The 23,432-nt window shown below is 42.4% G+C and overlaps 1 protein-coding gene across 1 annotated transcript in view; it reads right to left on the minus strand.

Annotated features, from left to right (window-relative positions):
* Nucleotides 1-23,432, minus strand: part of PKHD1 (PKHD1 ciliary IPT domain containing fibrocystin/polyductin) — a gene marked incomplete at both ends in the record, with an annotated part of 259,585 nt that overhangs the window by 151,712 nt on the left and 84,441 nt on the right. The window contains 1 exon segment of the mRNA XM_084284494.1: nucleotides 11,561-11,773. Coding sequence (XP_084140620.1) covers nucleotides 11,561-11,773 — 213 coding nt within the window.

Genomic DNA, 23,432 nt, shown 5'->3' on the forward strand with positions numbered 1-23,432 from the left:
CTCCCATAAAAACGAACAACTGACAGCAGCCATCTGCATGTTGAGCAGCATAGAGTTTTTCTCCAGTGCTGGACATTTTGCTCGTAATACCAATTCATGTGCATGCGTTAGTGTGTGTGTTTGTGTGCATCTGTGTCCAGGCACACAACTGCCTCCCATTGTGTACATCTGTCACATACATACTACAGCAATCATTACAAAAACACTGCTGGGCAACAACTCTTATCATTAAGAGGTGCAAATCACCGTTTCGCATTCAAAATAAGCTCTACTGGAACAGGCCTGGTTAAGGCTTTTTTCCACTTCCAGGTTCAGAAACAAAATTTGTTATGGAAAATATTTCCAAGTATTCCTATTCTAAAAGAAGAGTATTAAAGGTATTAAAACTTCTCCTCCTGACCTCCCCCCCCCCCCCTTTTTATTTACATTTACCTCTTATTGAGCTCTCAGCCTCCTTCTCTGTCTCCCATTCCAGTTTTACCTTTTTTCCCAGCTGTTTTGCTGGGATGAGGTATTTTTGTCTTTATATGTAAGATTTCTTACTTCCATTTTTCAACACTTATAGTACATTTTATTAGGAAAAAATATATATGTTTGTATTTTATTTTTTTTAATGGCAGTTTGTATGTCTGATTATCCTCTAGCTGCTGTTCCAGAAAGACATAGATAGGTCTGATGCAGGTTCTATGCTGGGTCTCAGCAAGTACCAACATGCACTCTTTAAATGAATCGGGGAATTTAGGAATCTATTTAAGTCTGAATAGCGACTAAAGAAACTCCACAGGTCAGCCAACATCTTGTTCTGTTTCACTCAGGAGCTCTTCTAATTCATCTCTGGTGGGAGCAGGATTGTTCCCTTTATGTCTGGATCTCCAAACCTTCCATAGCTACCAAATCCACAAGGATCTGGAAATCACACAGCAGTCACCAGTCACAGCAGACAGCCAAATCAAATTGCTCCTGCTTCTTGAAGAAGTTGCCAGGCTCCTGTTCACCTACAAGAGGTGGGCTGACTGGTTAGGGTTCACCACTGGTTGGAGGTGGTTCTGCATCCACCTTCTACACAGGCAGGAGAAATGTGCTGATGAACATCTCAGGAGGGCATGATCTCCATCCTGGAGTCAACCCTTGATTCCCAGAGGTCTTCAGCAGCTTTTCTCCTTCAAACAACCAATGGACTCTCTCTACAAAGATCATGTATAGCTAAAAGAGGATCCCCAGAATGATAACCCCTTTCACTGAATTCAGCCTGCAGGGTAGGGTCACCCTTTGGAGGCCCAGAACCTTCTGTCTTGTTTCCCTTTGAAAATAAACTTGATTTCAAGAAAAAAACAAAAAAAAAAAAAAAAAAAAAAAAAAAAAAAAACAACTTGCAGGTAAAGAAAATGACCCTCAGTGACTGGAACTGGGTTGTGCAACAGGTAAATAAATGACTTGTTTCAGGGTGGAAGGTTTAAAAGACCAACAGTCATGGCATATTTAAGTAATTTCTTCCCTCCAAAAACACTGCAAGCAGAAACACTCAAAAGTGCTGAAAAATAGATGAATCTGTATCACTCCTTAATTATTGAACTCATTTTTAATAATTAACTGAGCTCAGATTGGAAGAAAACACATCTTGAGATCTAAAGGAGGACAGCCTTCATGCTAAGGGGACAGGACAGACCCTTTAGAAACAAAATGCTATTGCAGGCAAAGGAGGAAACGAACATTTTACCAAGTGACTTGATGGAAACACACTTAAATGCTGAGCAGAACCAAGTTATCAAATGGCAACCCAAAAACGAGAGTGACTTGAAAACAAATTCCAAAGTCAAAATTAATCACAATTTGTAGCATAAAGAACATTGTGGCTCCAGGACTCCAGTTAATGCTTCCTGTCAGAAGCATAATGTGGACATGCAGTCAAGTATAGGCTCAGTATCATTATTAAGAATAAGAACAAGGTAATTCTGTTGTGTGTAATGATGCTGTCTTTTCTATGTCGAGTATAGAAAAAGAAAAATGCTATCAATTTAATTTCTTACAGTCCCTCAATAAAACATTGTATAAATCCATGTAGGATGCCATATGACATCACTAACTGATTTTTCTTACTTCTAAGAGCTTCAAACAGAGATAAGAATTTGGGCTGTACAGAAATGTCTCAAAATCCCATCAAATCTTCACAAACACAGCAAGGTATGTCTGAGCATACTTATCCCTAGGGTTACAAGAAAGTCTGTCTACAGTCTAAGATTTTTTGGAAAAGGTGCTGTCACCTAGCATAAGATACCCAGGGAACCTCCTGTCCAATCCTCACAGCAACCAGTGTGAGGAACAACCAGAATTATGCAGAGCTGGAGAGTCTGGATTACAAATAGCAGCGTAGGTAGAAAGCAGACTCTTGAAATGACTTTAAATACAAGACTGACTCCATCCCTAAGCCTGCCACAGGACCATTGGTCTTTCTCCCAGAAGCTGTTTAAATGATTCAAACAATCATCCTCTTCTAGATGCATTGCATGGGACTGCAAGCTTTGAACCCTTCTCTGAGTACACAGGGCCAGAATCCTGCTACATCTCTCCACTCCTATTTACCATAAATTAATTAACTCAGGTTATGAACGTAGACTTGGTTTGCAGTGTTGACAGACTATAAAGCTCTTTACACCTTTTGACGGTTTCCTGGAGCTTTAAAGTCGAGGTAATGAGATCTCTTTATACCACAAAAGGAATTTATAAGAACTGCAGGGCTCAGACACACAATCTACTTACCGTTACTATACAAGTTATTCTGCAGATAATCTGTCGATCTGTTGCAGCTACATTGTAAATCTTTAGTGTAAATGAGAATAAGATCTTTCAATTCCCATGAACAAAGCAAAAAGAAACAAGCAGTTTACATTTCCCCAAAACAAAGGAATGTTGCAAGAGACAGAGTCAAAAATGTAATTCAATGTATTACAGTGATGATAAAAAATAAAAAATAGAAAAGGCAAAAACAGAAAACAAAACAAAACAAAACAAAAACACAATATAGTCTCTGGTAATAAAAAGCAACACAATTTACTGCAGTATTTCAGGTGTCAGATGGCCTAAGGAATCCAGCTTTCTCTCCACTGTCATATTCCCTTATTATTAACTTTTCTTTATCCAGATTGAACTGCCCATTCAAATTTAGCTTGTCTATTCCAAAAATTTCCAAATGTCAAAGTGATAAATGGCAATACAGCCATGGGAAATGGCTGCTTAAAAAAAAAAAAAAAAAAAAAAGAGAGAGAGAGAGATTTTTAAAAATTTTTTAAGATCCAGGACAGAGACTTTCTGATGCTGCTGGTTCACAGTTAATAAAATAAATAAATAAATAAAATCAATTTAAAAACTACCTTAAGTTAAAAGTAATAGGATAATAGGATACCTTTTCCAGAAAGCCTTCCTGCCTTCCTGGTCTGTGTTTCTACAGCCCCTTTTGGTCTAATAGACCTCAAAGCTCTGGATCCTTAAGTTAAGGACAAGGAGAAATTGTGTCATGACATGAACTTGGATTTGGTAGAATAGAATAGAATAGAATAGAACAGAACAGAACAGTAGTTCAGTTGGAAGGGACCTGTCTTCGAGTCCAACTGTCAACCTCCTCAGGGCTAGCTAGAAGTTAAAGCATTTTCTTTTAAAACGTGCCACTTGCATGATCTCTAGCACTGGTTAGTCCAGTCATTGACCATAAAGTGGAGAGAATCAGAAAATGAAGAATAAGAGCTGCTTCCCTCCAGTTTCTTATTTACTTTAAAACATCCACCTGAACCATGAGCCCTCAGACGAGTTCTCTAGCACACATTCTCCACTTGAATGTCATCACCTTACTTTTGCCCTCCCCTAATTCCAGTCCAAGGTATACTCTCTAAGCATATGCACAACATTTCGAGCTGGTTTTGCAGTGAGAGTAGTCTGTTGTATTTTGTGTGTTTGTGTGCGTTCACGCTAGGCAGCTTCAAACGACAGGGATCACCTGTCTTCCACAGAAGAAAACTTCTGCAGAAATTCTACTTTTGGAATCATTAGACTGTTTTTGCCCTTTGTATTAATATCACTTTGGGGTTTTAGGGTTTTGATTTTTACTCTGTAAAAACACTACCTTTCACTAATGTGGAAATGTTGATATGAATCAGATATAGCATTAAAAACGGTACTGTGAAAGTCCAAATGAAAGCAAAATACTACAATTAAACACTTTTTCTTTTTCACAGTGGGGAGAAAAATCTGACATCATCTGAAAGAGAAGACAAAGTAAATCATTTTGATTTTCTTCAGTAGGAAATATCCTTGAAAAATGACCTAATCCTGCTAAATGTCTTCCCTTTTGTGAAACCAGTTTTCACCTTAAAACAGTTCCACCTAAGTATTCTTGAAGAGCACCCTCAAGAAAGCAAGGAGCATCTTACTGAGACCAGGAAGGGCTATGTGATCAAACAGGTCCACAAAAACTCTATGGAAACAGCTCATATCCAAAGGTGCCATGAAGGAAATCCTCTTTAAACTGACACCAGGAACAAAACGCTTCCAATGTGGCAGCCAACTACTGCATATTCTCCTAGAGAGCTGCACGCAGCTGTTAACATTTTGCATTATTGCCAGTTAATCTTTTGCCAGCAGGAGCGGTTACGCGGGGTGGCATGATTGCTTCAATGCTAAAATCACTTTGCTACACCCCTGACACATGATGGAAGGGAATGAGACAAGCAGGAAAAGCAAAGATGAACCCAAAAGGAGGACTCTGCCTTGCTCAGCCTGCAGCACAGTGAAAACTCAGATCTGGGACCAAGTTTCTCAGCCTGCCAATGTTTGCAGGCTTTCTCCTGTCTTTGGTAGGAATTCAAATTTTTGTTTTTAGCTTCTCTCCCTCCACCCAGTCTCCTGGTTGAAGTTGGAGCCAGAGTTGCAGGGCATGTTTCAATGTTATATTCAAAGGTTTAAAAGACAACTATTTGATCATACAGACTTTGTGTTTGTAGTAACCTACAGACCTTCCCTCTCTGCAAAGAAACACAAGCTACATATTAGCTACACTCCGTCATTGACCATCTCCCCATGCCCTTTACATCCCATCAATTGTTTCCCTCATTAAGATAAGCACCAAAATATGGAGTGAGTGGTTTAAGTTTAAATCAAAGATGATCAATGTGTTTCTGCTAGAAAGAAGGGCAAGCTATGAAAGACACAGCATCTCTCCCTGAGCTCAGCTTTACACGATCTGTTTTGTGTTTTTTTTTTCTCCCCATCTGCTAGGTCTTTAAAATCTAATGGTCATCTTACATTTGTGAATAAGAAAGTGAAGGCACAAGTCATTGTACATTAGTTACTCCATGGGAAGTGCCTAAGTGCAGTCTCTTACCCCCAGTGAACACAAGGGGATCCAAGGCAGCTTAGCCTTCTGTTCAGGAGCCATCTGCTTTAATGCATCATGTTCAAGTCAAGGTCTTGAAAGGAAAAATGCTATTGCAGAAGGCAAAAAGCCTCCTGCAACCACACAAAACAACTAACTTGTAAAGAAAACTAACCCGTGGAAGTGACCCCAGAGAGGGAAAGGGGATTTGAATTTATGGTGTGCAAATCAGTGATTTCAGTTAGTAGGAAATAATGAGTATTCCATATACAAATGTTTCAGTAAGGTAAAAAAGTACGTCTTATCTCTAGAAGATCTCTGCACCCTATCTTGAATCCCTCCGCTAAGATTTTTTTTCCCTCTGGGAAGTTTTCTTTCTCAAATGTGAGTAAAGCAGAACAAATTCTCTCATGTTGTCTATGATCTCTTAATCTCAAACTCAGCACAGATACATAACACTGCTTAATGGAGGAAAAGCAAGAAGCATTTGATTAAATGGCTGCTCTCTTGAGGAATGCACAAGCTCTGTACAGCACAGCACACAGCTCACAAATATTTTGTGGTTTATTATTGATTAAATGTGATAAAAATGAATAATGGGTTCAACTGATAAAAACACTTTTTGCCCAAGTTAACCCTGAAAATGTTTAAGATTTCTTTGGTTTCAAGGAAGTCTGGAATTTAAGAAGTGCAGAATTGCCTACTGTCATCTTCCACCATCAGCATCCACTTGCAAATATTTCACGTGCAGGGGTGATCTTTGAAGCAGGACTATCTGTGACATTAGGGGACTGAAATGATCACTGACACCCCTGTTGTAATTATGTTGATTAGAAACAGGCATGGTATTAAATGAAAAAGTCTCTGGGCATCATTTTTCTTTACCCCTCAGCTTTCAGGCTTTGGACAAAGTGTATGTAGCACATTATTAAATCCAAATCATAGCATCGTCCATCTAATTGGACAGGCAGGCATTACTAGTCAAAATGCAGGTATCAGGCTCATATGTTCATGTCTCGGATCATCACAGTGTTGGTACCAACAAGGTTTCAGGTAAAAATACAGGAAAAGTGCTGCTCTTTGTTTGAGATGAGGCACAGTTTGCTTCAACAAGACACAATGGAATAATGACTTCATGGACACAGGACTGCTAAAATATAGAGCAGAATGGGAAAGGCTTTTAACATTTTTCCATCCATAAGAGTGTTGTGCCCACAAAATCAGGGTATTATAAAGGTTGGGTGTCCTGGGCCACTGATGCAGCACCTCCAGGTATGCAGTATCCACATATTGTCCCTGCCCACTGCTCAGCATCTGCCAGTGCCTCCAACCCAATTTCCCTGGAAAGGACAAAGGCACAAGAACAGCCAATGCCACCATGCTAACCCTCTCTCCTGAAGTTTGTCAGGAGAGTTTCTTGGGGAATAAAGTGTGAACAGAGCTGGAGACAGTGATAAATTTCCCTTCTGAACAATCAATAAAAGTCTCCCAGCCCCGCTCATGCCCCTACTGCAGATGCGAGGGCCATAATTACATTGTCAAAAAGTGGAGTTGCCCCGGCTGACTGAACCCCCCTGTAAAACTGACGTGTGATTGACAGGCAGTTTATGGGTGGCACGCTCTGACTGGCAGGGGAGTTGGCTAAAGCCAAAGGCAACAGTGAAATTTCCCAGCCTGCTACAACCACCGGAGCAAAGGACCACTGCTCGCGAGGGAACTGTGGGAAACCCTTAGTCATATTAACATATCAAAGTGAGGAGCTGACAGCGCTTACTAAACAATCTGAAGTCAACCATAGCTGCAAAGCATCCCCCAAACCTCCTCGTCTGAAGGAGAAAAGGAATTAAAAATGCACTCACTCCTGTCTTCACCCAAGACAGCTACGAATTTGAAAGCCTGCTTATTTAATGATTTTGATCTGCGATAACATACATATACGTGTAGATGTATATATATCACATATATTGCTGAGCATGTCAGCCTCTTTCATATATGTATTTGATATGAAAGAGGCTGACATGCTCAGCAATTTGTTCTATACCACAGGCCAGACTGGTGCTAAATTGGAGCCAGAAAAACGTATTTCTGTTTGATGTAAGCAATATGAAGCCAGCAAAAGAATGCACTTCTTTTGGCCTTATTTTCTACAGCGCTGCTACTGCTTCAATGCTAAATTGCAGATTACATGGTTTGAATCAATCTTAATTGCAGCCATGCACTGGGAGTGTATGGCGTGCCAAGCTTAAAAGTGGCTTCATGGCTATGTCTTTTCTCACTTCTGGATACACCGGGGTACAAAACATGACTAGAAATGTTGCTGTGCAAAGGGACCTGGACAGGCAGGAGAGATGGGCTGTCACAGACCTGCAGCTCAACAAGGAGAAGCCCAAAGTCCTGGCCTGGGGAGGAACAGGCCCAGCAACAGGACAGGCTGGGGGCACCCAGCTGGAAAGCAGCTCTGCAGAAACAGATCTGGGGAGCCTGAAGGGCACTGAGGTGAATGTGAGACAGTGATGGGCCCTTGGGCAAAAAAAGGGCTGCGTTAGGCAAAGTATTGCCTGCAGGTTGAGGGAGGGGATCCTGCCCCTCTGTTCAGTGCTGGTGAGGCTGCACCTGGAATGCTTGGACCAGTTCTGGGCTCCCCAGTACTAGGGACATACTGGAGAGAGTCCAGTGAAGAACTGGAGGATTTCTCCTATTAGGGACAGCTGCGAGAGCTGGGGCTGCTGGGCCTGGAGCAGAGGAGGCTCCGGGGGAGCTCCCCCATGGCCGTCAGTACCCGCAGGGAGGTGCGGAGAGGCCGGAGCCGGGCTCTGCTCAGCGGTGCCCAGGGCCAGGCCCAGAGGCCCCAGGCCCAGCCTGGAGCCCCAGCAGCTCCCCCTGCCCCTCAGGCAGCCCAGGGCTGCCAGAGCCCTGGCAGAGGCTGCCCTGAGAGGGGCCAGGGGCTGCTCCTGGGAGAGCTCCCGGAGCCCAGGGACGTGGGGCTGGGCACCCTTCTGGGGCAGTGGGGACAGGGCACCCAGGGGTCCCTGCCACCTCAACCATTCTGTAATAAGGCCCAAGCCCTGCTCATGCTGTTCTCACAGACTTTGCTGCCTTCTGCATGCCTCTGTACAGTGGGTACTTGTGGCAGACAAGCAGGGTTGTAACTGTGTCGGGTGGTTCTGATGAAATGTTGAGCTTACCAGGTTCAGGCCTTGGGCTGCCAACGCAGACCTCACCCTCAGTTTCCACAGGAAAGAATTGCTGAGAATCATGGCACCGAGTAAAACACATACTAGCAACAAATCCTTTGAGAGTGGACACCTGGATGTGCTTCCCTCAATCATACTGTTAGGGTAACCCTGTGGAAAGTATTTCTGCCCTGCTTGTGTAATTTCATGGGTTGTGTGTGAAGGCAGAGTCAACAAGCTAGTCATGAGGTAGGCTCAGAAGGGAAACAAGAGGCACAACCTCCAAGGGGCGTTGTTTTCTTTTCCCCACATTGCTAGAAAACAAAACAGCATGAGGAAGTCAAGGCTTTTGCAGTGCTCTGACAATGTAAGGACAAAATCCTGACTTCCCTACAGAGGTCAAACCAAGAAGGATTCTTTAAGCTACAAGGAGAAGACACAGAAAGAGATACAGCAAAAACCTTTATCAGGCAAATTCAAATCAGATATCTTAATATGTTCCTTAAAAACATAAAATAAAAACATGGATGATTAACCAAATTAATCCCCTGGAACAAGCTTCCACAGAAGATGCTGGCTTCTGTTTCCCTTGATGTTCTCAGACAAAGACCAAGCCTTTCTGGAAGGCATGCTTTAATCTAATGTGAGTTACTGAACTCAAAGCTGGGATAACTGTGTGAAACTCAATGGCCAGTAAAGGACAGTCAATTCAGCCTAGATGATCTAATAGCACTTCTTCACGGAGCCCCTCTAGGAAATGGGATAGAAACACTGCCCTTCTGCTAAAAACAAGTTACTGAAATTATTAAAGCCATCTGCAAGCACTAAATATTTCAGCCTCGCTGTGTCTCGACGAAGTGGTCAAGAGCTCACGACGTGGCTGTCAGCACAAGTCCAGGTGTAGTGAAGCCCCCCCCTCTGCTACTGCAAGGGGCATCTTCTCCAGCTTCCACTAGTCCCTCCTGACTCAGAAAAGCATCTGCTTGCGGACTTCCCTCCAACCACCGACCTCGCCTGACCTTGCTCGGCTTCAGTGAACTGACAGGATCACGGCACAGCAGCACGGCTTGCTCCCTATGTGCTCAGATCGTCCCCCTTGGTGTCTTGCATTATTTTTGACTGAGAGCCAAACGTGTCAGTAACGCTCAGATGGCAACATTTCTGCCTGTAGGCCAGGAGAGGGTAAGTTCAAGCCCTGCTGGAGGACACGGATGCCTACCAATCTGAAAGTTGACATGCAAGAAGAGAAGTGAGGGAGATGAGGCATTCAGACATTTATTTATTTATTTATTTATTGTCCTAAGATGCACACTGCCTTTAAAAACAGCACATTAGTTAAGAGCTTGACGTGTGTGCATTTCACCAATATTCTAACACATGCTGAGCTGGGACCCGAATTCCAAGTCCAAAGTACTCTAACAAGAATTTGGCATTTAATATCAACATTTTACAGCCCTTCAAAAAATCTCTGTATCTAAATTCTTGTCCTTGCTTCCGCTGAGATAGAGTTAATTATCTTCATAGTGGCTGGTATGATGCTGTGCTTTGGATTTAGGAGGAAAATAACGCTGATAACACCCTGATGTTTAAGCAGTGTTTGTGCTATGTCAAGGCCTTTGCAGCTTCTCCTGCTGCCCTGCCAGCAAGGAGGCTGGGTGTCCAAGGAGCTGGGAGGGGACACAGGCAGGACAGTTGGCACAGACTGGCCAAAAGGATGTCCCATACCATGTTGGTGTCCTGTGGGACAATAAAACTGGAGGAGTTGGCTGGGGGTTGGAGGCTGCTGCTCAGGGACTTGCTGGGCATCAGTCAGCAGGTGGTGAGCAATAGTCTTGTGTATCACTTGTTTTGGATGTTATTATTATTATTTTTCCTTCCTTTTCTGTCCTATTCAACTGTTCTTATTTCAGCTCATGTGTTCTACCTTTTCCCAATTCTCTCCCTCATCCCACTTTGTTGTGGGGTGAGTGAAAGGCTGGGTGGTTAATGGGCTGGGTTATACCACAATAATTCTTCTACCCCATAACATGAAACCTGTATTCCTCCACAAACCCATGCCAATTTCTGTCCTTTAGATCCCCTGTCCCACTTGATAGGAATGTACAATTTGGGCTCTGTGGGGCTTCCTTTCAGAGGAAAGCCCAGTGGTTAGAGCAGAGGAGTGGTTATGTCGAACTGAAATTCTTGGCACTGCCACAGTTTTTCTGCATAGCCCTGGGCTTGTCATTTGTGACAACAACCTGTGCAGAGCCGGTGTGAGTGTGCAGACTGATAGGACATCAGAGATGCCAGCTGTGCTCCTAACACTAGAGACAGACGGCTGGAGGCTAAAGAAGAAGGGGAAAACACACTGCCATGAGTGCTTTGCTGCTGCTGTGAAGACAAGTAGCATCCCCACTCCAGCTGGCACAGGCTGCAAACTGCAGCACGCTTGGCATTGGCTTCACCATGGAACTTGCCTGGCAGACCACCCACTCTTGGCTACCCCAAGATCCACACCTTCTCTGAGGAGGAAACATCGTAGTTGTAATGGAGAGGAGGAGAAAGGATGCCCCATTCCAATAGCAGAGCAAACCCCCATAGCAGAGAATGAACGTCTGGTTCCCAATGGATGGAGACTTTCATTTGGGGATAGAAATGCACAAATCCAGACTTCTATGCATCTAAATGAGTGCCAAGGTTTCATAACTACTTGATGCGATCTAGTTTCTTCTTAGGGTCAAGATTTTCGAAATGACTGCTCCCAGTATGGGTGCTCTTACAGAGATACAGCACTGGACTTTAGTGCCTAAGATACTGCAGCAACAGAAGCCTCAAAATGAATTAAAATCCATGAATTTCTGGCCCCAAAGACTGAGTTCAACATATACTTCAGTGTAATAAGATATCCAAGTTCATAGCCAATTTTTTTTTTTTCTCCAAGCACATGCTTTATTTTTTCCCCTTTTTTTTTTTTTTTTTTTTTTTTTTTTTTAATTCAACTTTAATTCAATTTGCTTTTAAAGGGATGGAAAAATGTACTCACCGTGGATGGAAAGGGTCCCATTCCTCACTGCCAGGAACTTGGCCCCATATGGAAATATTGGTGGAGAATGGAGGCTTCCATAGAGATAGATGTGTGCTTTGTGATGGAAAGGGGCCTCAGAGGATCCCACCTGGAGCTCTCCTCCATCAGATATCAGAATGGAATGAGCATGCAGTTCTACAGGTCCTGGACCAGTGAATAGGAGCTTGCCACCTGAAGACAACAGAAGAGTAAAATGCAACCATTGACCTCAAAACCAGACATTATCTCATAGTCAAAAGAGCTGTAAGAGATGGGCGAAACGATGGTTTTGCAATAATGTTATGAGATTAAGGGTAAAACAATATTGCTTTCTGCAGAAATCCAACTTTGCCCTGTACTTCTCCCTGTGGACTTATCTGCTCTTTACATACTCCTTTTTGTAATAAAGATCTCATTAACTCAGTCCATTTTTCACTTCTGCCACAGGCTTTATTTCTAGGCTTGAGCAAGACCATTCAGCCTGGGCAGACATCTAAGTCTCTCCAACTCCAGTCCAAGGTAGCAATGTTCAGAAAGTCCCAGTCCTAACCTACTCACTCTCTAACTGTTAAAAAGAAATACTATTACTTAATTTGTATATTCCTTTTCAGATTACAAACTGCTTGTGACAGGGACAGGGGAGTGGAAAACAACTTTGGAACACAAGAATTGGCAACTTGTGTAGTTCAGTGGTTGATTTAATCCTGCATATTCTTCCAGCTGCTGTTCAAAACCAGATGCTCCCAAACACAGTCTAAGAAACTTCTCCCTGTTAGCTGGCTGCGAGATCTCCCCATCCCATGAAAGCCTCATTTTAATCGCTAATTAGAGGTTAGCTTCGCCCCAAAGCATAAGGTTTCATCTCCTTGCCAACATTTTCCTTCTACCATCTATTAGTATAACTGGATAGGTTTTGTCAGTAATATAGATCTGATCCTTCAAATCTTTTTAATACTCAGTCTCAATAACTTCTTGAGTCAATGAATTCTGTGGTCTAAGTTAAATAGTTCATGAAAAGGCATTTCCATCCATTGGTTTCAACTCAAATCTCTTTCCAGTTCTGTCAAATGCCTCTTTTGTTCTTGCCTTGTGTGAGCTGACAACCCCACTCTATCTCAGGGTGGCTCAATCTTTGGCATCCTTTCATATTTTCTCTCCGAAGAAGGATACTGTCACTACCTTTACAGTGTGCTTGCACAGAGCGGACTCCCAGACATCTAATCGTTCTGCTTTTGGGATATGTCTTCCTAGGTCAAGCCATGCTTCCCAGGAGCTCACCTGGCAGCCTCAGAGCTCCTTACAAAGTGTCTCTGAGCCTCCCACCATTAGCAGGTTTTAATGGTGACCTTTATAACTACCAAACTGTTGGCTTTCCTCCTCCACAAGACACTATCAATCCTTAGCCTGAAGGATTAGGGACATCAGACCTCTGCTTTAATTTCAGTATTGAGACAAAGTAGGAGGGTAAAAGTTGTAATATAGAAATCAGATTTTAAAATCCTTTGATCATTACCTCCACTTTGATGGGGTCCTCTTGCTTGCAATGATACAGCAGCTGCAGAGCACTTGTCTGCCTTTCCCACCCCATTGCGTACACTCCTGATGAGCATATGCTGCTTATCCTGACCTCCTTATTTATTCTTGCACTGATGAGCTTTTCAACTTTGTTGAACCTAATTTCTTAGTCTCATGACAAAGCCTGTATTTGAATAAGAACTACCCCATTAAATATTTTCTTTGCAGATTTCAGTAGGTTCCAGATAAGTTAATATAGAATATGCTTAGTAGACAGAAGAGATAAACCTCACATTTTCTTGCTTATAAGCACTGGGAACCATGGGATTGCTCCCACAAACACCAGCTCCCCTATGTATAAGCTGCCTCTTTCCCTAGACATGCTTTCTATATACAAATGTATTTCTGTTAAGCTTGCTTTGCTAGAACCAGTTATGTTGTGTTTTTACAAATTATACAGAATACACACTGATAAACCAGCATGAATTTCAGCTCGTTTCACTCAAAATGACAGAAGATTTCTGACTTATTCTGAGATACGTCTGAGACTTCTGCAAAAATGAAATGTTGCTAATACAGAAATGTGCTATGCTGAAATAGGGATAATATTTGAAATGGTATTCATTTGCAGACTGAAGGGACCATTAGATCCTATCGCCTGATGGTTTGTGCACATCTTGCTATTGAAAAACTGGAGGAAGTCAAGTCGTCTGTGTTTGACTGCTGTATACCCTCCAGAAAGGCAGATAATCAATTAAGTGACTTGGGGACATCATTCTACCATTTTCTATGATCATTTTTTCCAACAGCTAATCTCCGTTACTGTTCACAATTTCTGCTATATTTCCAATCACAACTTGTCAAGGATGAGCTTTCAGACAGTGGTTGTCTTTGTGCCCTCCTGCGTTGCACGGCAGAGAGGTTTGCAAAACAGCATTTTCTGCAAAAGATTTTGCAGGTAAATGGCAATTAAACCAAATCACGGCACTCATTCAGCCTTGTTTGTAATGTGGTTTTTATGGCTCTTCCTGCAAGGAGTCATCAACATCCTCTACCACAACCTGATGTTCATTCTGAAATGAGGAACCCAGACCTCCTGATCCTTCTGCTTCTTTACCATTCTTGTTGGAGCTGCCTATATAGAGGCAAATCTGCCTTATTCCCATACTCTACATCTTGCTTCTCACATAAAAACTAAACTACCTCTTTTTGCTTCTTCATTACACTGAGAGGTTATTTGGACTTCCTTGGCCACATGGACTCCTGAAGCTTTGCATGACCGCAGCTTTCTCTGACAAAGACCCTTACTTTGTAACTACAACTTTCATTCCTCCTGCCTGGCTGTCTATTCAACAACGTAAATCTGCATTTGGTTTGAATGGCATTCACAAATGTGATCAGTGATGGATCTCTTTACTTCCCAACCACGACTGATGTGCAGTGGTATCCAAGTAGACATGAAAATGATTTCATACCAACACTTTACTTTTTGCTAGTGTATTTCATGTCTAGCATGTGATTTTGCCAGATGATCCTCAGTTAGTCATCACACTACCACATTTTACAGAATTAACTTAATCAAACATAGTTTTCTCAGAAAATGAACTAAAATTTGTTGTCTTTTTTTCTTTATGACCTATTTTTCATAAAATTTCTATCCTTTCATTTACTGGTTTTTGTAGTTAGTAATTTACGGATTCAATCAGCCATAGCATATAACTTCATCTAGTTTTATGCTTTGACCTGTACTTGATATCAGACTAAGCAGCCAATAACTTTTCCTTTACCTATATGCGTCCTGACACAAGATCAGAACTTCTACAGCCTTCTGGAATTTCCCACGCACTCTGAAATTAATATTTGTGGACCATGGAATGCTTATACTAGCAGTTTTAAAGCTCTCAAATGAAACTGGACCTGTTGATTTAAGAATGTGTATTCCTGAAAGACACTATTTAACATTTTCTTCGGTAATAAATGGACTGATGGTCCATCTTCCTCTTGTAATATAATTTACCATCCTGTTCCTTCCCACACTGAGAACAGAAATATTTATTAAATACATTTGCCTTATAGCTGCAGTGTTAATAATTTTATCACTGCAATCTAGAAATGGAGCTATAAATCACTGCGATTTATTTTATTCCTAACATAAAAAAGACATCTTCCCCAAGGTCTTTATTGACTTCCTATGCTCTATTCCCACTGAAATATAGTCATTTCTGTTTCCACTTCTCTTCATATGATTTTTAATGAGGATTCTAATTGCTGCTGTGCTGCACTACTAAACCAGGAAGGCTGGTAGCCAGAGTTGTCCCATCTTCTCATTGCAAAATCATACTTCTGCTGCGAACAACCTTCCCAAATCTTTTCCTAAGCTTCAGCCACATATTGCCCATCCAAAATTTTCAAGCTTTCTATAAAATAGCTTAGAAATACTAAATTCCTCCCACAAACGTTTCTACCCCTCCTCTGTGGGATGGCAGGAATGGGAGTACATCTTTGCCTGTAAAACCCCCAAGTCCTTTTCTGATTTTATCCATTTCAGTGCATCTCAAGGCAGCTGTGGGAAGATGCTCATTTCCCATAAGGGTCTGGGATTTACCTGCTTCTGCCCTGCCTCCACAAGGTCTGCTGAGCACCTTTGTGTACAAGGTGGCTTTGGCATATCAGGAGTTGTCCATCCTCATATAGAGCCTAAAAATCACTGTCTGCCTCCTCATGTCCTCTATCTCCTTTTTGTTTCCCTTCCTCTTTTTACAGTCCCCTGTTCCTTACTATTAGTCTAACTACATGTCAGTTGTTCTGAACAATTTTTCCCTTTCCGGGTGAAGATTCAGTTCTGCTGGATCAGTAAGAATTGGACCTCAAGGTGAAGGCTGTTGCCTGGCTCTTGGGTTTCTCTGTCTCTAGGTGCAATGACAACCCTAAGCACACCTGGCAATAGTGCAGCAGTTTGTGAGATCATGACCGCCAAAAGACATTTGCTGGATGAGATGCTTTGTCTTTCCCTTAGTAGCAGCAATCAGACCCCGGTATAATGATAGGAACCAAGTATCAGCTTGATTGATCAGCTACAATCAGCTACAACTGATGGTCACAACTTAATGCAGTTGTAACCTAGCTATTTGCAAAGCTTCTGAATTCTGTCCAGAATAAAGCCAAAAGACTCTTGTTCTTTGGGGAAAAAAATATATATATTATATAATATATATTATAAATATATATATATATTCAGCTGCTGAAGATTAAATAAGCAACAGGGGGAAGGGGAAGAAAAAAAAAGAAAGGAAAAAGAAAGGAAAAAGAAAGAAAGAGGAAAGAAAGAGGAAAGGAAAGGAAAGGAAAGGAAAGGAAAGGAAAGGAAAGGAAAGGAAAGGAAAGGAAAGGAAAGGAAAGGAAAGGAAAGGAAAGGAAAGGAAAGGAAAGGAAAGGAAAGGAAAGGAAAGGAAAGGAAAGGAAAGGAAAGGAAAGGAAAGGAAAGGAAAGGAAAGGAAAGGAAAGGAAAGGAAAGGAAAGGAAAGGAAAGGAAAGGAAAGGAAGCCATTAGCATTCGTTTTGTCATTAAACAAGTCTACGTGTAAAATAAACTGTAGACAAACTTATAAATACTTGTGTCAAAAAATTATATATGGTCCCTCTAACCCTCAGCTCTCTGTATTTCTATGCTTTTCATTGGGTCAGAATAAATATACAGCTGCTGCTTTACAAGATTGTCATCCCCTTTTTTAAAAAGAAAATAAAAGTTATGCTTCCTTCTTTTATTGCACTTGACCCCTTCTCTGAAAGCAGAAAGCAAGAATATTGCTCAACTGAGCCTTTGGCTGTGACCCTCAAATTGTTTGTTATGGCTGCGCAGGAAAGCAAAGTCCTACATATGACCTTGAGGGAGATTTTATAAAAAATCAATCAACTACTGTTATGATGGCCTCCCCACCAAGCAAAATAAATACAATTAAACCCATAATCACTTCTGTACAGTAATGTGCAAATTCAATGGGTCTCTTTAGGTGGAGTGAGGGAGAGGGGGGAGAAATGTGGTGGGGCTATTTGATACTTTGTGAGAACATCAGAAGCACCATTCTTCTGAATTAACCCAGCAATTAGCCTCCACCTCTCCATCCAGAAAAAAGAAATCTTTATCTGCCTTTACCCAAAAGAAAAAAAAAAGAAAAAAAAGAAAAAAAAAAAAAAAAAAAAAAAAGGAAAGACTGGAGGCTGCCACAGAGGGGAGGAACAGACAGACCAAATAATGGGAAAAAATATATTAAAAAATATTAAATAATAATAATAAAATTATAATAAGGTAAGAGTAGTAATCCGCCCTGTGAATGACTGCTACACCAGCATGTCGATTGTTTGGTGAAGATTTCTCTTCTGAATTCCTTGGTAAATGGCAGAGGGCACACTCAAAATGATAGGAAATGAACAACTAATGTATTGCCCCTTTTCTTGGTCATGCAGCCCACGGAATACTGTGTTGGGTCAAACCCACAGCCCAGGTACCCAGAATATTTACCCTTGAAAAAAGTCTGTGCAATGTACTTCTGTAAAAACAAAAAAAACAAAAACAAACAAACAAAAAAAAAAACACTATCCAAGGAGAAATGTTTTTTGATGATTAATGTGGAAAGTTTCTCCTTGTTTCTGTGTCACAGAGATGGATTCATGCTTTCAGACATATGAGCCTTATAACCTTTCTCAAAAACTTCATTTAAAAAAAAAATCCTTCTAGTATACACATTTTCACAATGCATAAAGGAGCTGTTGATTTTCTCATTATTATTTAGGCTGTGGTTTAGAGTGCTCTAGAGATTTCCTGAAGTCAGAGAGAAGCAAAGTCCCCATTCCAACGAGCACCTTTTGGTTGGAGGTTGTTTTTCTATCATCATCTTTTGAGGCAACACTTCAACATTTGCAGTCACTGTAAGACCACCCTAAGAAACAGTGTATTTTTTTCTAATGAATAGCTCATTGTGGAGCTAGGATAAAAGTGACTATCACCAGATTTAATTCACAGAATCATCTAGGTCGGAAGAGACCTCCAAGATCATCGAGTCCATCCTCTGACCTAACACTAACAAGTCCTCTACTAAACCATATCCCTAAGCTCTACATCTAAACATCTTTTAAAGACCTCCAGGGAAGGCGACTCAACCACTTCCCTGGGCAGCCCATTCCCATTCCAATGACTAACAACTCTTTTGGTAAAGAAGTTTTTCCTAATATCCAACCTAAATTCTGCATCAGTGTTAAGAGGGTACCAGTGGAAAAATTGTCTTAGATGTCACTACTGAGTCCTGCCCCTACAGCTAGCAGAAAACCCGTTCTCCATGGAAGAGGACCTGCTGGTTGAACGACCATCTCCACCCATTACCGTGAGGCTCCCTGCATGAGGAAGATCTGTTCTGGTTGTGCTGTGGGCACACCACGGCCGTGTATAACTAACATTCCCACAGCCTTCAGCCTACTCTTCCCAGTTTCCTCAGTCGGGTGTTTCACATGATGAAGCCACAGAATCTCCCATGAGACGAGCTTAAGCTCACACGTTCCAGTCCTGGCAAGCATCCCTGAGTGGCAAACAGCAGAAGGCAACTGCTGGAGCTGGAGTATCTTTGCTGCAATGAGTGATCCTGCATAACAAGGCTGCAGTGTGCTGGCAGCCCACTTCTTGCTCATTCTCCGGCTCCCAGGGTGAGGCTTTTGGGGCCTCATCGCAGGAAAAAAACAGTAAAACAAAGACCCTCCTGTGTACGGGAAGAGGAATACAGAGTTTATGAGCCTTCGATAATAATCGATTATTTCACGGACCTGTCGCCTGCACCCCGTTGACAGGCTCACATGACATTCGGATGAGCCATAAATTTGATTGCATGCTGGAGCAGTGCCGAGATAGATGCAAAGGAGAAAAGAAGTTTGTTATAGTGGCTTCATCCCAAAAGCTGCCTTAACCTAAAGACCAAAATTCCCTATAGATGTTTGTCCACTTTCACGATGTGCAGGTACAGATCCCAAACTAGCTACGCGCTTCCACCAGGATGCCACTAACAAGCTAAAAAGTTAAGCTTGTATTCCAGCGTTTTGTTGGAAGGAGGCCTTAATCTCTCCCTGGGCGAGGAACTGGCAGCTGCTTGAGGACTCTCAGACAGACACTGTCTCCCAAGCCAGACACGCCTGGGTTTTCTGGCTCGCTGGGCTCACAGCCATCTGTGCAGATGGCACGTGCTGCCTCGTAAGCCGGGCGGGCTCTTCCCCACGAGCTCAGGAGACGGGCAAAAGGAATTCAGCCCAGAACACACTGCCACAGGTAGCTCTTCCACAGAAGTCCCTCTACTTCTTCAGTCTTGTGTAGCTTCCCAGCCTCTCAGCAATTCCTTTGCTGTTTCTGCAAGGAGTGAGCTAACCTGGAGGGGAAGAGTTGTTGGACCCTCCTCGGTGTGCTTTGAAACATCCCAGCTCATCTTCTGGGATCTAATGAAGGAAGCTGCCTTGGGAAGGCATCAGGGGAAACACCAGGCAGATGGTGCAATGAGCAAACAGGTCCTTAGGTTATTATTTCAAGCCTATAGGTGATGGACACCTGTTAACTCCTGCACCCTCTGCAAGGGAGGCAGTGGGAAAGGCACAGTAGCACTGTTCGGAGAGCATAATAATTACTATTATGGTCTTTCTGGGTGACCATCAGACCAGAGCGTTTCTATTTGCTATGCCCCTCCACCCACGGTTATCTCATTTCAAGCTGATTTCTGGCATTTAAATTTAAACTTTACAGGTAGGGTTCTCCTCCCAGTTTCTAGTGCAGTAGGTCAGACATTGGTCTTAGTGACAGCCTACTCCTACAGAAATCCACCCGTGATGCACAGTTTGTTAAGCCATACAAGAGGGGATACATCAAAACTAAAACCCTCACACAATCCCCCGCTACACATCATGCCTCCTCTGTAGCTCTGGGCCCATGATGCAGACTTATGCTTTTGAAGGAATTTATTTGCGTTTAAAAGCTTTAAAAAGACCTGGACCTCAGTTGCCTGGTTGCAATGCCGGTGTTTCTGTACCACGTAAAAGTGTGTGAGGACAGATCTAGCAACGATGCAAAGCTGCTACCATCATCAGGGCCTGATCTGCATCCAGGGCAGATGTAGACAGACTCAGCAGCCCTTTCCATCCCATGATTAGAAGCAGCAGCTGCTTCCCCAGAAGGGACACAGCCAGAGAAAGAAGGGATGCTGCTGCCTCAGCTTTCAGCCCACTTGCCTGTGGTTTGGCGTGGCCAAGATGAGCTTCCACCGATCTGCTCATCCTGCAGTGCCTCAGAGGAGTCTCAGGAGCTATCGAAAAGGTGGAAAATCAATTTCATCGGCAAGCAAGAGCCCTGGGAGTCTGGTATACATGCTGTAATCCCATCCTAAACAGAACGGGAAAAAGAGACCTGCAGCCCATGCCCAAACAAAAAACAGGGTTTAGAGCTTGGGGAAGAACCAAAAAACATCCAATTGCTACAGATTCTGGGCATTAAAATCCTTCTTCTGGGAATGTCCAGATCTGTGACTTGAAGTGTAATGCATAACACTGGATTCCTGCTAAAATTATACTAACAAACTAAAGAACTGATGCCTTTTTTTTTTTTTTTTTTTTTTTTTTCCTATCAAAACAGCAGGGACTTTAAGGTTATGGGAACAGATTCCTTGCAGGCTTGGTACACCTCACAGTAACAACACAGAAAAATATCACAGCAACAGGGAGAAATAGGGCTGACTATTCTTCCTTTTAAACCTCAATTAAAAAATACATTGGATGAAATTTCCCATTAGCTGGTACTATTTGTACATCCCATGTTCTTTCTTTAATTAAAAAACATGCTTATTGCAATACTGCCAGAATCGCTTTTACGGTATTTTAATTGTAATGTCTCTGTCTGATTAAAAAAAGAAAATATGAACTAGAAACTGCCTGCAAAAAGTATCACTATGCATATCCCAAATGCGTTGAGCAAAATGGCATAGAAAACACCACAGCGCAAACATTTTTCTAACTGTGGCTACTTATAAGGGATTTTAAAATAGAGTGAGGACAGGAAAACAGAGGAAAAAGCTTTTTCTGTCTTTCAGTGAATTCACACCCAGTCTTTATCAGCGGTGACTGAAGCACTACTTATTTGACAAGTTGTTATGCAGATGTATCAGCTAATATTCAATGCTCTTTGCTAATAGCATCAAAGCCTAGGAAAAAGTCAAGGAAAATCAATATTTAGGTTTCTTTCCTCCCCAGGTCTACATGCAGGACCCATTCTAGCCACAGCCTGATTTTAGTGCGGCTTCCAAGAGATCCAAGATATTGTTGGATAAGCATTGATTTTGGGACATGGGTTCAAGATCAGAAAACAACTGACAATGGCATGTGTATCTTTAGGGTTTTCCAGTTCCTTTTTATTTGTTTATTTGTTTTGTGTGTGTGTGTGTGTTTGTGGAATCTCGTAGCTTGAAGAGAAGCCCAGATTACCCATGGCATGTTGGAGGCTGGGTGTACATAATATATCACCGGTTTTTAGAGTTGGAAATCTCACATGAGGGGGTCAGAGCTTTCTCAAAACCTCAGCATGGAGTCTGACTGCTAAGATGCAGCAATGCCTACAACTGGTAAAGGACACACGGGATCATTGTGACAAGTAATATGGGCGCTTTTCTATAAGAGGGACCAAAATAATCTTCCCTCTTATGCCTGAAAGGGTGGCTATCTCAAAGATGCCAATGCAAAGCAAATGGACAGTTGAATGCCTTCAGCCCCACCAGAGTTATACCAGCAATGTCACCCCAAAACTCACACCCAAGGTACCCCCAGAAGGAGGACAGGCAGCATTTTCAGTCTCTGGACTACCCTTGGGGCTTTTCTACACAGTACTAAAAATTCAGATAAAGGCAATAGCACATGTCTGAGGTATCAGCCCGTCACAGACAAAGGAGTTACTCCAGCATAAGCTCTGTGTAAAGGAAATTTCCATCTGTCCTGGGTTATCATAAATATTACCATACTTGTGATGTCGGGATCAAAAAATATATAAATAACTGCAATCTGCTGAATTTACAGAGTTATCTACAATCTGTCTATCTTGTATCTCTTCCCCAATCAGTATTGTCTGAGCAGTTCCATCGTCTGGTTATTAAACTTTCCACTGCCAATAACCACGTGTTCATGCTCCACTCGTCAAGGGGGAGGCAGAAGCTGGTGAGCCCTCATGGCAGTAGGCAGGACTCAGCTGCCTAATCTTATTTCACTATTGCTTTGGCCTCCGGATCTTCTGTCCAGACAGCCTGGTCACCACCAGAACCACCACATGCATCCGTCTGTATGCTAATGCAGCCAAAGCAGGGTCGCCTTAAGGATGCACATGCAGCTGACGTGCTTCTTATAATAATCTTTAAACAATTTCTACAATGTTGAAATCATCATGAGGAGACCCCACACAGGCTGTGTTCAAAATCCTCAGGGTGTCTTTTAAAAGGGAGAAATTTCATGAAATGTGCCTATGTGTTGGGTTTATTTAATACGGGACCTGGGCAATAGAGTACAACAGTGTCTTTGCAGAGGAGCAGACTCAGTAGCATTACAGGCATTTTCCTCCATAATATCTGTTAAATTTTCAGCTTGTGAGCGCACAGATGCTGAGTCAAGAAAGCCAAAGGGAGCAGAGCTACAATTTTAATCCCATTCTCCAGCTCCAACTAAGAAAAACGCTTCAGCTCATGCTTCAATCAAAGTGTGCATCTATACCCGCCTGCAGGTTTGGGGTTTATTGTCATGCCCATCTTGCAGCTGGGGAAACTTGGCAATTATTTGACAAGTTCAGAGACTTGACAGTTGCTACTCTAAGGGAATCACCTAACTGAGACTCATCTTCAGACAGGTATCTATAATACCTAAGATGAGCAGGTCTTTCACAGAATCACAGAATCACAGAATCACAGAATTTCTAGGTTGGAAGAGACCTCAAGGTCATCGAGTCCAACCTCCAACCTAACGCTAACAGCCCTCCACTAAACCATATCCCTAAGCTCTACATCTAAACGTCTTTTGAAGACTTCCAGGGATGGTGACTCCACCACTTCCCTGGGCAGCCTGTTCCAATGTCTAACAACCCTTTCAGTGAAGAAGTTCTTCCTAACATCTAACCTAAAACTCCCCTGGCTCAACTTAAGCCCATTCCCCCTCGTCCTGTCACCAGGCACGTGGGAGAACAGGCCAACCCCCACCTCGCTACAGCCTCCCTTGAGGTACCTAAACATACTTTTGCTAAAGTATGTTTCTCTCTATCAATATAGGAGCCTAAACAACTCCCCTG

Source organism: Netta rufina (assembly GCF_964035555.1).
Source record: "Netta rufina genome assembly, chromosome: 3".
In the NCBI taxonomy this organism is placed as follows: domain Eukaryota; kingdom Metazoa; phylum Chordata; class Aves; order Anseriformes; family Anatidae; genus Netta; species Netta rufina.